The following is a 14,968-nucleotide window of genomic DNA, read 5'->3' as shown; positions in this document are numbered from 1 at the left end:
ACAAACCCACAACAACACAGAAACTGTGGAACACCCATCCCTGGCGTTCTAAGCGCCACCAGCTGAGCAACACAGGTCATGTTAGGAAAAGAGTATAGTTAAGTTGATGACTTGGCTAAAGTTGCATCCGACACACAGTTAAAATCCCCCGCCATATAATATTCCTGTAACATTGAGATCATTTTAGTATAAAGTCGTTAATTCATTTTGGGTCGTCTTCATTTGGGCAATAGCAAGTCAATAAAGTTACTTTTTCTTGTGACAGGTTTCCTTTTATCATTTTAAAACGTCCATTTGGGTCAGTTGTAATTTATGTAGACTTAAATGGGACTCTTTTTATTAATGAGAATTGATACTCCTCTGAATCTTGAGGAGTCAGTGGAAGAGAACGCCAATCCATCTCAAGCGCACCCAAACCTTTCACTTTCTAATGCTGATAGATGAGTTTCTTGTAAAAAACTGATGTTTTCTTTTTAAAATAAGAACATACCTTAATTATTTTCTCTGGCTGCACAATTCCATTGACATTCCATGTCACACATGTTAATGTATTCATATCTTAAGTATTACCCATAATGCGTGATATTGAGATGGATATTTACATATTTTTTGTCTCATATTGACTCCATACATTATGTAAGATGTTGATACACTACATAAACGTGCCAATTGCACGCTCCCTCAACACATGAGCCATCTGTGGCATTGAGTTGTGTGACAAAACTGCACATTTTAGATTGGTGTTTTATTGTCCCCAGCATAAGGTGCACCTGTGTAATGATCATGCTGTTTAATCAGCTTCTTGATATGCCACACCTGTCAGGTGGATGGATTATCTTGGCAAAGGAGAAATGTTCACTAATAGAGATGTAAACTAATTTCTGCACCACATTTGAGAGAAATAAGCTTTTTGTGCATATGGAAAAATTCTGGGATCTTTTATTCAGCTCATGAAACATGGGACCAACACTTGCACAACTATATATATATACTATATATATACATGTTTTATAATTATATGAATAATTTCTCATTAACATAAGTATTCATACCCCAGAGTCAATACTTTTTAGAAACACCTTTTGCAGCGATTACAGCTGTGAGTCTTTCTGGGTAAGTCTCTAAGAGCTTTCCACACCTGGATTGTGTAACATTTGCCCATTATTATTTTCAAAATTCTTCAAGCTCTGTCAAATTGGTTGTTGATCATTACTAGACAACCATTTTCAGGTTTTGCCATAGATTTTCAAGTAGATTTAAGTCAAAACTGTAACTCGGCCACTCAGGAACATTCACTGCCTTCTTGGTAAGAAACTCCAGTGTAGATTTGGCCTTGTGTTTTATAGTAGGTTATTGTCCTGCTGAAAGGTGAATTCTTCTCCAGTGTCTGGTGGGAAGCAGACTGAACCATGTTTTCCTCTGGGATTTTGCCTGTGCTTAGCTCCATTCTGTTTCCTTTTTTATCCTGAAAAAACTCTCCAGTCATTAACAATTACAAGTATACCAATAACATGATGCAGCCACCACTATTGCTTGAAAATATGGAGAGTGGTACTCAGTAATGTGTTGTATTAGATTTGAACACTTTGTATTCAGGACAAAAAATGTATTGCTTTACCACATTTTTGACAGTATTACATTAGTGCATTGTTAAAAACAGGATATATGTTTCTTTTCACTCAGTCAGTTAGGTTTGTATTGTGGAGTAAATACAATGTTGTTGATCCATCCTCACTTTTCTCCTATCAAAGCCATTAAAATCTGTAATTGTTTTAAAGTCACCATTGGCCTCGTGGTGAAATCCCTGAGTGGTTTCCTTCCTCTCCGGCAACTGAGTTAGGACTGGGTGTATTGATACACCATCCATAGTGTAATTAATAACTTCACTATGCTCAAAGGGATATTCAATGTCTGTTTATTTTTGGCCCATCTACCAATAGGTGCCCTTCTGTGCGAGGCACTGCAAAACCTCCTTGGACTTTGTCTTTGAATCTGTGTTTGAAATTCACTGTTAAACATTATTATTGCAACTTATGTGACGTGTTAAGCAAATGTTTACTCATGAACTTATTTATGCTTGCCATAACAAATGGCTTGAATACTTATTGACTAAAGACATTTCCGCTTTTCATTTTGAATTGATTTGTAAAATTTTCGAAAATATCATAATTTCACGTTGACCAAAAAATCTTCATTTTTATCAAATTTAAATTCAGGCTGTAACACAACAAAATGTGGAAAAAGTCAAGGGGTGTGAATACTTTCTGAAGTCACTGTAAAGGATTCATATACAAGCACATGCCCAGCTGCATAATCATAAAGAACCTTATTTGACAAGAGAAGGGCCCTCAATCCAAATGGCTACTTGACACTTTTACGCAGAATGCATGTCACCAACAAAAGTGCTGGCGAATGAGGATCATTCAACCATCCACAACAGCGAGATGGCTGATGGCTTCTTCAAACTAGACTGTAGCCGAGCAAGGTTTATTTTGAGCTGATGAGCATTTCCACTTTGATTATGCTGCAGCAACTTAAATGACCTCAGGTCTGTAAGACACATTATATTGGAGAGAGCTAATTATTCTGCTGATTAACGTCATCTCGCTCCAGCGAGCTTCTTGTTATTCCAAGGTTCCAATTTGTTTTTGGATGAGGCGTGTTAATACAGGTACTAATATAACGTATTACCGCCAGCCCTGATTGCATTCGGGGAGATGACCCACTGGGCACAGATGTCAGTTCCACATCTAGTTTTGATTTATATTTGATTGAGTTGTCAACTAACGTGAATTTAACTTGAAATCAACACAAAATGTCAACATGTCATTGGATTTAGGTTCAAAGTTGGGTGAAAAAGACTAAATTCCCTTACGTTGATGACTTTTGAAAATGTAATCAGTTTTCCACATTGATTCAATGGAATCACATGGAATATTTTTAGTTGAAATGAAGTAGAAACAATGTTGATTCAACCAGTTTTTGCCCAGTGGCACTCATGTGGGCCTAGTCCTAGCATAAATGTAAGCATTGTTTATTCCAGGAAGCAATTGCTATCTGGTAGTACATGATTTTAGTTTAATGGTTTAATTACAGGAAGTGAATCAGACAAGTAAAACACATTTTACATAATATTTAAAAGAATAATACATAATAATTAGTAAGGCAGGCAGACAGACTCTGATGAACAGAGAATAGATCATGCTACTATTTGCTTCCTTTTTTAAGTCATACATTTTTAAATAGTTATGTTTTTCAACAGGGAGACATAGCAATAGTTTTACAGTTTACTCAGGGGCCTCGCAACTTTTCTTAGACAACAGCGCCACCCTTCGGTGGCTTGTCGTCATATACTTGTAGAATGGAGATGGAAGGGGATGCGTCCTCATGACGTCTTACGTTAACCACACGCTGAACTCTGGAACCCAAACAGTGGGGAAGTAGCCAAAGTGAAGTTATTCCCTTCAGTCGTAATTTAAACAAGGTATGTCAGTGTACATCATATATCATTATTTTCAGTGTATCTAGCTATAATCACAAAGTACAAGTTACGGGAACATGCAAAATTGCAGCTTGCTTATAGGATAGAAATGGCTAGAATAGGCCAGACAGCTATACATAAACCTATACAATGTTGCACGTTCTGTCTGTAATTTACAGTAGCTGCATGCTCATCCTCTTAAGACTTTTAGCCCCGTGAGTTTACCTAGTGCTTTTCAGATGCTGCATACGTTCAAGTTGGTGCTTTTTGCAGATGTTATTGTTCAAGTTGGCTACCTAGAGCGTTGACTGTATTGATCAGCGTATCGTCAGCAACGCTAAAAGAAAAGTACTTCCGGGTCAGGGAATTTCGGAAACATTCAAAATAAAAGTCCCCCACGTAACAGTAGAAACGTGTCAAAAACTTCCATTTATAATTGTCTACACATTAACGTTGAATCAATTTGGGTTTTAAAACATGTTCCAAGGTCAAATAAATGGCCACAATGCAAATCACTGAATATGGAATCATATTGACATATAGAGCAAAAACTATTAGTGCCATAGTAAAAGTATTGTAGGGAATACTCACTAGGGTCTGTAGAATGTATATATTATGTCATGTCATGGGTTTCTGGACTTTTACTGTGGTCAAACAGCTTAAAGTGGGTTGCCTGGACACTATATGTTACAAATATAGCACTGTACAGGGAAAACAATAGATTATGTGTCCATAAAACCAGGGTCCAGTCTACTCACTAGAATCCCTACAATACAAAACAGGTCATAGGAAGTTTTATGTTGACATTTGCACCATGGACAGCTACACTTTGAGTTGTCACTGTCAGCCTATCTCCAAATACATGGCAAATATGTGACCCAAAAGCATATTAATGTGATGTAATATTTTTATAATTGCAAATAAACTGGGGTGGAAAATACTCAGTTGGGGTTCTACTAACCAAAATGTTCAGTCTCTTGTAATGTCTACATTTAATCCTGCATGTTATATTAATTTCAAAACAATAAATACATTTACTGTTTTTCTGTTGAATATCAGTTGGAAACACAAAACACCTTAACAGTAAAAACATGTTTTTAGCTACTGTGAAATAAAATGCCATTCCATACACGACTTTCATGCACTTGCCTTGCGCTAATGGAGGTGCCAAATACCGATTATTAACAGGTGATTAGTTAAGAAGCCAACTTCTTCAAAGACTGCAACAAAGATAGACTGTCATATCTACACAACTGTGACACATTTATACATTATATTGCTAGTGACAACAAGGTGAAATTAAACAAAATGGTACAAACAGATCATGTAAATGAGGCTCAGGTTCTAAACCTATTGCCTGTGGAGAGTTTAAATGAGGAAATGTCAACTGCAAAACTTAATATGCAAAATGTATACACTTTTGAGGATAAAGAACCTGCTACATTCATCCTGATGTGGCCAAGAGTTCGTATGAGGAAATGTCAGTGGTGCCGATGTAAGAGTGTTCATTTTAATTCCCAAGACATTGGGAATGAAACTAGCACTTTGAGACAAAGTTGTGTTAGAGGTTTATCAGATGAGGAAATCATAAACTCTGACAACTGAGCCAGATGAGCAGCATACATTGAAATAATCGAGGATACTTTGAAATAAGTGAGGATACATTGAAATAAGCGAGGATACATTGAAATGTGCTTTGTCAGATGAGGCAAACTTTGAAGTGGTAGGTATTTCAAAAAGTTTTCATGGGTAAGCCTATTTGCAGGAAAGATTAAAGAGTCCCATCCTTACTGGGTAGTACATTTTCGATATCAATTTTCAGTGGCTCAGAAAAGGATATAAAAAGACGTACCTTAAAATAAATGGATACTGTAGCCATTCTTCATGCAAGATAAAATGAGTTATTCTGGACTCTGCGAATGCACTAGATTTCCATGTCTCATATTCAGGCGATATCATACATTCAGATGAAGATGATATAAAGACCATTTCGAGCTCCAGAGACGGACCAATTTGCATTGCCATTACATAATACTGCCGCATATAAGGTGCACAGGGAATTAATAGCCAACGCCGACCTCCGATGTTTGGCCGCTCAGAACAGAAGTGGCATTGGACTAGATACATCAGTGTTGAGAAACATAAAATCTGAACAACGCACAAATAAATAACTTTTTGGATTCTGATTAAATCAATTCACTGCAATTACTGAAAGAAAAAAATTGAGAATGAAACATCGGCACAAATAATAGTTTCTCCTGTACATTTGTACATAGTGTCCAGTCACCCAATTTTAAGCTGTTTGACCACAGAAAAAGTCCTGCAACACTTCCTATTACTTAGCTTTTTGTTCAAACACATCTGATTTGTATTCTAGGGACCCTAGTGAGATAGACACAATCTTATATTTTTTCCTGTACAGTGCAATTTGTTTGTGCAATACAACAAAAATACAGCAATACGTTTCTTAAACATTACATTTCAAAATTGCATCCTTGAACAATAGCACCAATAAATAAACAAGACTCATACAATCAATATAATGAATTGTATATTATGTTCTTGACATTCATTTACTTAAGCTCCACCATATAGGCTTTATTTATCTTACATAAAGTAGTTTATATTTAGTAGTTTAGTTTAGATTTTATCCATTGTATTTATAATTGTTCATTTAAAAAAAAAAAATACAGAATTTTAACATGCATTGATTGCAAAGCTCAAAAAAATATTTATTTTGTATCATACGCATAGCGTTTTATCACCAACCTTTATTTTGAAAGCAAAATCCGAAAACCGGAAGTCTTCATGTGGCTGGTATATAGCTAGTGTTGTTTTGGGACCCTCTTCTTGGTTGGTCCCTTCTTGGTCGAGTCCTCTGCCCTGGCTGTCCAATGACATTAGAACAATTTCCTATTCTAATTTTGCATGCAGTTGTGGACTATGAGCCGCGACTTTCATTTTTAGCATGCATAACATTCTAGTAGTAGTTTAAAAAAAATGCAATGTTATATTTTAACCAAAACTTCTGCAGCAAGATTTTTGAAAGAATTCCAATAAAGATAACTGAACTATGGCCCTCAAGTGGCTACCAGAAGGTAAATCTCGCGTGACTATAGCCACATTTGTAATACATCAATGCAGCACACTACATCGTTTTTGAATTAATGTCGTTTTATATATTATATACCATTGATTTCGAATCCACCTTAGGTGGAAAACTATAAATGTAACATAATGCATCTCTTTGTCCAGCACTGAGCTCAAGTGTAAAATGAATTTTGCCATCTACCTGCCTCCCAAGGCTGAGAATGGGAAGTGTCTTCTGTCTTGTACTGGCTCTCAGGTGAGTTCTACAAACTAACATAATGTATGGTGAACTTCCATCTGCAGATAAACACACAGTATCTCTATGGATTTGACTCTGAGAATGTTACTGTGTCTGTACTAACCAGGATTGACTTGCATGGAGCAGAACTTCATCACCAATGCTGGCAGTCAGCAGGCAGCTTCTGAGCATGGAATCATCATCGTTGCACCAGACACCAGCCCACTTACGACCAACCGCGCACACACTTATCACTCCCACCCTCACTTGTTCCCTCTCTTTCTGTGGTGTTCAGGTGGTTGTAACATCGAGGGTAAAGATGAGAGCTGGGACTTTGGCACAGGGGCTGGTTTCTATGTCAACGCCACCCAGGAGCCCTGGAAGAGCAACTACCGCATGTACGCCTACGTCACAGAGGTGTGTGGGTCACATGATAATAGCATTTACGATTGTGAATCCCCTGATACAACTCTCCCCTGGTCTCTTTGTTCTTTTTTCTTCTTCTCTCAACTCTCATTTGATCAACGCTAACTTCCCCACTGACCCAGAGAAGATGTCTATTTCTGGCCACTCCATGAGGGGGACACGGAGCCCTGAAAAACCCTGGAAAATACAAGGCATGGCAAGTCAGTCTTACAACTCATGATATAGTCATTATGTAATATACACATGTGAATGAAGCCCCCACCCCTCTCTACAGTCTGTGTCTGTTGTTTGCCACCATCTGCAACCCCAGCCAGAAGGCCTTCAATGGGTACCTGGAAAAAGACAAGAAAGCCTGGGAGGTATAGTATGGGCCTGGGGGGGGGTTGAACAATTCAAAGGGATCAATTCACACTAAACACCAACTAGAGATCCCTGCTGGCGGAATAGAATTCCAGACCAATAAATGGAATCATCCCGCTCTCCAGGCGTATGATGTCACGGTGCTGGCAGCATCCTACTCCGGCCCTCAGCTGGACATCCTGATCGACCAGGGCAGTGATGATCAGTTCCTGTCGGCCAGTCATTTACTTCCTGACAACCTGATCGCCTCCTGCTCAGAGAAGATCCCTGTGGTGTTCAGGCTGCAGCCGGTCAGTGCTTCCACCCAGTGGCCAACTACAGCAACTGTTTGATATTTAACAATTTAATTACATTTACATTTAAGTCATTTAGCAGACGCTCTTATCCAGAGCGATTAATGTCCTGTACTTTAGTTTGGAATTATTGTGTATTGTACCAGATGAACAGTGTTATTGTAAGGGCTACGACCATAGCTACTTCTTCATCAACGACCACATTAAGCACCACGCCAAGTTCCTCAACACTTAAGACCATGACTGCTGGACCAGAACCCAACCAGGCTTTCTCCTCCCAACTGTGCACCTGCTACTATTCACCTGTCCCATACAGAGAGACGTAGGTGCCTGGTGAACTGACATTAACCTGATACACCTGGTGAGCTGAAATGAACACACCTGCTGTGTTGAGTCAAGCTGAGAAAAAGACAATAGTGAGAGCAGGATGTTTGTTAAGAGGAGCTTGCTTGCCACCCACGTGGTCACGCCAACTGAAAAAAAAAAAAAAGTGTTACTCCTTTTGATTACATTTGTTTCCATCTTATGACCTTAGGCTCACACACTGACATCTGAGACCAATACAAAACACATGTAGACTAAAGACCAAACATAAGACTGTTTTCTTCAGATAGTCTTTACTCAAAGTGATGAGAAATATATACAGTATTCACAGCAGTTACGGTGACGTTAAAGGGGTGTTTCATGCAATCAAATCCAAATTGCTGTACAACAAATACACCAATTTGACAAAAGGTACAAAATTGTACATGGTACATCAAAATGCAAAAAAACATACAAAAAAAACCATCACTTTAAAATCAATGTCCTCCCAATCATGAGTACAAAACTGAGTACAAGCTTTCAGGACTATGTACAGAGAAAGGTAGAAAACAACTGCTCAACACTCAGCAGTCAACAGTTACACTGTGGTAAAAACATTTCTCACAATGATATAGTTCAAATTAATTTCATATTATGCCGTACACACATTTCTAAATCAAAATGGAGCTCAGATTTGTTAGTTGCCAAAACAAAACTATAAATACTTATTTTTAAAGTGCAGATCATTTCAGGCCACGCAGCCACTCCCAAAGGCAGGTTGGCATTTATTGTCATGAATCTTGCTCTGCAGGCAGCTCTGCAGTGGTCACTAGCTGGCACAGCCACAAAGTCATAACATCAGATTTGAACCATAACCACACTGCTAACCCTCTAATGCCCAACCATACATTTAAAAAAACTATTTATTTTTTCATGACTTTTTTCAATAGACAACTTTGACTTTGCAGCTGGCCCATCTAGCAGAAATCCTTAATTCTGTCTCCAGGGCAAGATTCATGACAATAAACATCAACCTCCCAAAAGGTCAAAGGGATTGACTGACTAATCAATGAATAGTAAAATAATGATCTCTTTTCATGTAAAGTCCCCTCGTTAAGTTTCTAAAAAGGTTTGCAGCGCATGGCCCAAACCTCCATAATGACTAAGTGAAACAATAAACTACACAGCAACTTTCTCTTAACAAATATCCCTGTCACATTTCCCTTCAGTCTCCACATCTCTCTGGTCGATCATCAAAATATTGAAGGAAACGTTAGAACTGGGAGAAGGGGATACTGGTATTTTTACCCGTTAGTAGTTCTATTTAGCTAAGTGGAAAGGGAATTACTTTGAGTATTTAAGTAAGATTAATGTGCATATTTTTTAAATTTTATTTATGCATTGTGAATTATATTAAATATAAGCTACATTATATACAGGTAATTGACAAAATAAAGGAAACACGTGAGTAAATGAGGGATACAAAGTATATTGAAAGCAGGTGCTGCGACACAGGTGTGATTCCTGAGTTAATTAAGCAATTAAAACATCTCATCCTGTTTAGGGTCATATAGAAAAATTCCCAGTTGCCCATCATTTTAAGTGTGCGTGTGTGTCAGTCACCAGATCTCAACTCAATTGAACACTTATGGGAGATCCTAGAGGCGACTGAGACAGCGTTTTCCACCACCATCAACAAAACACCAAATTGTGGAAGAATGGCGTTGCATCCCTCCAAGAGATCCAGCCAAGGTGCATTAAAGTGCATTGAAGCGGTTTTGGCAGTTAGCTGTACATAAATTGTAGTACTGTTGTAAATATTATTACTTTGCATTGTAGCTATGTTAACGAGATCACTCCAGATCCTGATTCTAAGAGATTGTTCACTTTGCCTGAGGAGTGTGGCTGATTATGTATGGCAGCGACTGTTAGTTTAACTAAAATATCAAAAAAATACTATTAATAAAGTTAGAAATACTTTCTAAATACGAAACCCACTTGCACAAACCATCATCACATTACAGCTTCACATCACCACTTCTCATAAAAAAAGATATTACCATACTAAAGACATTAGATCATAAGTGGCTCTGAAAAAAAACTGTTTAGTTGTTTTGGCAACTGTCAAATCTATCCAGTGAAACATTGTTTGATTTTACTGCTAAGCTTAAGCTTTGGATACCAAGCTGTAGAAAATGCATTATATCTGTACAATAAAAAAAAGACACCACCGCTCACTCACTCACACACACCTAGTATGCTTATATTGGAGTGTTCTGCTGTTTGTGTAGTAGTAGGATATTGGGCACTCAAGCACTACTCTTCAGATGCTACCAACAGTGTCTCTAAATCAGTGAATGCATTTCAGTTACTTTGCTGGTCCTACATGACCACCTGACATGGTCAGCATCACCAGACACTTCGAGGCTATTTAGCAGTATAGAATGTACTAGGACATACAAACCCATTCCTTCGCTCTTTTTCATTCCATCGAACTCTTTTCTTCTGTCTCTCACGCATGCAGTCACACATACACACACCACGCGCAAGTAATACCATTGACAAATAAGCAGTCTACGGAATGGATCATAACAGTGTAGTAAGCCCACACCCTCCCCTGAGTTACATACCCACAGATTCCAACTCAAAAACACCAGGTTCCCACAATCATAGGACAACATTTCAACCTCTACAGACGAGGTGAGAGACAAATTCAAAGTAAAACATACAGTATACAGAACTATACCTAAAATATATTAGCTATTAGAGAAACATATTTAGGGGATTCTTTTCAATGGATACAACTCTCAACCACTTGGCCATATTTATTATAAATATCTTTAAATAGGGAAGCTGTAGCAGAGAGACCGCTATGTTGGAGTGTTAGGTGTCTAGTCTGAAATTAGTGAGGGTGATAATACCTGGCTTTAGGAATAGAGGGGTGGAAACTGACAGCCCATGAAATGCATAGTCAATCATACACAGTGCAGCATGCTAGAAGTTGTTGTAGGCAGGGTTCAAGCTACAGGAGTGTCCAAGGGTACTGGAGGCTCCCATAACAAACCAGGGCACTCCTGTAAGAATTAAAAACCATCAATGTGGACACCTCTGTCAGCTTCGAATATCCACATTAGTACAGCCCACTACTGTGTTTTAGGGCGCCCCATGCATCACATTATAACTTCAAACCATGGTTGTAAGAATCACGAAAGGAAGACTGAGATATAGGCTACAGTCCCTTGGAAAAGGCTATTTCAGGAGGTACAATGGCAACTGTGTTCGTCACTTTGACAAAATGAACCACAGACTAAGTGGTGTGTGTCTATATGTTGGTGTGTTGGTCTCCTTCCCTCTCACGTGAAGAGAGCCTGCTTGGTTGAGGTCTCATCCACCAGCGCCTGGACCGTCACGCTCACCTTGATCATACCCTTCTCCTCTAGTATGTGATGAGGCAGACACAGCTTATCCTGTCGAGGTTCCACACAGAGAGAGAGAGAGAGAGGGAGGGAGAGGAGATAGGGAGGAGGGAGCGAGAGTCGGGGGAGGAGGGAGAGGAGATAGCGAGCGAGAGTCGGGGAGGAGGGAGAGGAGATAGCGAGTGGGACAGAAAGAGAGAGACGAGGAGGCAGAAAAAAACAAGTAAATCAAAAAGACACCTCAATGCAACTATGGTGATGAGTGAACATACAGACAGTACAGGTTTATGTGGAAGTATGCTGAAGAGCCTATATGAAGAAACAGCACTGAATTCATCATCCTCCTTCAGAGAACAGCAACACAGAGACAGAATAACCCCAAACTGTACATTTATTACCTGTTCCATTCACACCATCAGATATACAAGTCAGAAAAAGCCTCAAGGTCCATCAAAATCAGCACTGACTAAGAGTTAAAACACACCCAACTAATAGTATACAGTAATGGCGAACCAATTGCACTCCAACATAGTCGCTGGCAAGGTTGACATGACAACAGTGAATAAGCTAACAGAGTTAAAAGGAAAATATGGATAGAAACAGATGGACAGTTTGGGGGCAATTTTGGACACTACATCCATGGCTTTTAAATTAAGTCAGAAAAGAAGGTTAACCCTCATTGCTTTAAATTCAACTACAGACATACATACATCAATCAATGGACAGTAGCAGCACTGCTGGCCTCAAAGTATCAAAGTTCTCATTTAAATGAATGCGCTTCTAGTACAGTTCACATATTACTGAACACATATCATATTCACTAGCCCTTCAACATAAGACCTCCAGATTAGTCCGTTCTGTAATTTTGCATGTGCAAATGGTTTGTATGTTTAGAAATGATGGATCTTTTCACACCTTTTATTCAGTCCAGGTGCTTGGAAATAAGAAAGTTGGGTAAAATAAAACTTCCATCCAATGTACCCTCTTGGGGTTTTAAAATAAGAAAATGAATATATGGCTTAACAGAATAGTACAACAGTTGGGCCAAAAAGTATACATACTGAACCGTAGTCATGTAACTACCCCAGGATAAATACACTATATTAGAATGAGAGTAACGTAGATGGTTGAGCGGTAGAGAGGTGCAGTAGTGACGTGATTATTAAACTTTATTTAGTGACAGTGTGCTGTGTGACATTTTACAGTCTAGTCATAAGTGGTGTGTTTATTAGGTCCAAACCTATACACTGTTTGTTGTGTCTTTGTCTCGTGGATGGCATTACTATTGAGCGTTGCCATTTCCTTCAAACAGACGTACATGTGTAAATACAGTTGTTATACTGTATCTAATGAGTCTCGAAGAGACTGACCAATGCAACAAAAAAGCTCCAAAATCCAGCATGATGGAGGAGCTCTACTAGTGCTCTGTGCTTACCTGGACTGGACCCAAACTAGACAAGCTGTATGGAACCAAGAGACTGTATGACCACATGGGGAATCAGTGTGTATGACCACGTGTCTGACCCCGGAGGGCATTAATAAAACGAACAGTCCCACATGACAGGCTTGACTTGACGCATTGGCCAAAGAGTTGTAGAGACTTCAGGTAACTTTTGTGTACAAGCGCCAGGATTCTTTTCAACAGTTGGAATGTGTGTTATTGGTGGGGACAGTTTACGAATGCATGTGTGTGAGGTTGTGAGTCGGTATTTATTGGAGTTTAATGGTGCGCATCTGCAATCTGTGTATGAGAGACACTTGTGTGTGTGAATCAGACAGAGGAGAAGAGCACAGAAACAAGACGTTAAAGAAAAAGAGGAGGAGGATTGCGGAGGAGAAGTGTTGGGACATGCGGGGGGCAGGGCTGAGAGGAGGGCGGGCTTTGACAGGAGATTGACAGGTAGTGTTACGTCAGCTCACTCCAGCTATAGGCCACAAACAGCAGGAGAAGACAGAACATGTGTAACAGGCTCGAGCAAATCAGGTCCCACGGCTGCCATGCTGGAGGCGGAGCCTGGGCCACCTGTGTAGAAGCCTCGGGGGCAGGGCTTGGGTTTGGGACCTCTCCCTGTCTGTCTGAGTCTCGCCCCTCTGTGGGGGTCTCCATGGCGACCAGGGCGCACACGGTGACACGGATCGGCCGCAGGTGACACTGGATGATGTCATAAGCTGAGCAGAGGGAAGACTGAGGGCCCAAGGAGGAAGAGGAGGAAACATACAAGGTGAATGAAGATGAAAGGAGAAGAATGAAAAACGGGGGAAAGAATGATACAGATGGATGAAAGGGGTCACAGAGGAACATCGATGGATATTGCACACGAAGAAGAGAAATCCAGTCAGATAGAAGTGGAGGAGAACAATGAGAGGGGGAAGAACAGAGGACAGAAAATACCATTGGAAGAAGGAAGAAAATGGGAAGGGAGTGCCAGGAAAAGACAAATAAGGGGTAGAGATGCAGAGTAGAGGAAGAGAAGAAAGAGGGAGGGTGGTCCGGCAGGAAAATAGAACAGAGAGAAACAAGGCAGGATGTTAACCGGTGGGAACAGAGGTCAAGGTGTATTTATGTGCAGGGCTGCGCAGGCGTGGGTTACCAGGGCGACTTGCAGGGCTGCTTTTTGAGAGAGAGAGAGAGCGTGTGGGTGAGTGTGTGACTTACATTTATAAAACTGAACTCTGTCTCTTTCAGAAAGCAAGCCATGCTGGGGTGTGGAGCGTTAGGAGCAATGAGGATGCGGGTGGTGTTAGCCAGCTACACCTTCGCTTGCATTCGCTAGCATTAGCTTTCAATCCAGCGCAAAGCACCTGTTTCATTGAGGCAGTGACATTTCAGCCAGCAAGCAGCAGTAGAATCAGCAGCAGGATCACAAGCTGGCTAGGGCCAGGTTATACAAGGAGAACCAGACTAGCCACAGCAAGCAAGCAGGAGGTCTAAGGAAGCAGCCAACAGTCTCACTGTTGGTATTGGTACTACTGTGCATTCTGCTGTACAGTCCCAGCAGGCTACTCAAACAGTGAACAAAAGGCAGCTTTTGTAGTGTGAGGTTTTGACACAGCAGGGCTTACTACATCATGGTAAGAGTCCCACTACCACTGTATGTGTAACCACTGGGTGACAGAAAGTGGTTATAATTACTGACTATTTACTAAAGGAGAAATCAACACAGTAATGAGTCAGCAGGGCCAATTTGATTCTCACACACAAGCACACATATATTATGTTACCATCCCATGCACACAGGACATCTTTCAGTCAAGTCAATTCTATAACATTTCTGCCATGTTTTTCTGCAGGAATGACAGCACACCAGCTCCTGTTAAATGATTTCTTTTCTTTGGCACTAGCTGGGGTCAGAACCAAGCA

The 14,968-nt window shown here is 40.0% G+C and overlaps 1 protein-coding gene, 1 long non-coding RNA gene and 1 pseudogene across 8 annotated transcripts in view; 1 reads left to right on the top strand and 2 right to left on the bottom strand.

Annotated features, from left to right (window-relative positions):
- Nucleotides 1-3,066: 3,066 nt before the first annotated feature.
- On the bottom strand, nt 3,067-3,814 carry LOC139546586 (uncharacterized). The gene is made up of 2 exons (XR_011669256.1): nt 3,707-3,814; nt 3,067-3,418 (listed from the first exon to the last, which is right to left on the bottom strand). It is a non-coding gene; the product is annotated as an uncharacterized lncRNA (long non-coding RNA).
- Nucleotides 3,815-4,190: 376 nt separating this feature from the next.
- LOC139546585 (S-formylglutathione hydrolase-like) lies at nt 4,191-8,492 on the top strand (annotated as a pseudogene).
- The window catches only part of lrch1 (leucine-rich repeats and calponin homology (CH) domain containing 1), a 101,073-nt gene continuing 94,593 nt past the window's right edge, over nt 8,489-14,968 (bottom strand). For 4 of the 7 annotated variants that reach the window (XM_071355130.1, XM_071355132.1, XM_071355133.1 and 1 more), the window contains one exon: nt 8,489-13,792. In XM_071355130.1, coding sequence (XP_071211231.1) covers nt 13,514-13,792 — 279 coding nt within the window. In that variant the 3' untranslated portion in view covers nt 8,489-13,513. The remainder of the gene's footprint in view (nt 13,793-14,968) is intronic. The other 3 variants (XM_071355134.1, XM_071355138.1, XM_071355131.1) reach the window with 2 other exon arrangements.

Source organism: Salvelinus alpinus, chromosome 20 (genome assembly GCF_045679555.1).
Source record: "Salvelinus alpinus chromosome 20, SLU_Salpinus.1, whole genome shotgun sequence".
Taxonomy (NCBI): Eukaryota; Metazoa; Chordata; class Actinopteri; order Salmoniformes; family Salmonidae; genus Salvelinus; species Salvelinus alpinus.
The sequence above is the reverse complement of the archived record's forward strand: the minus strand, read 5'-3'. Positions and strand labels throughout refer to the sequence as shown.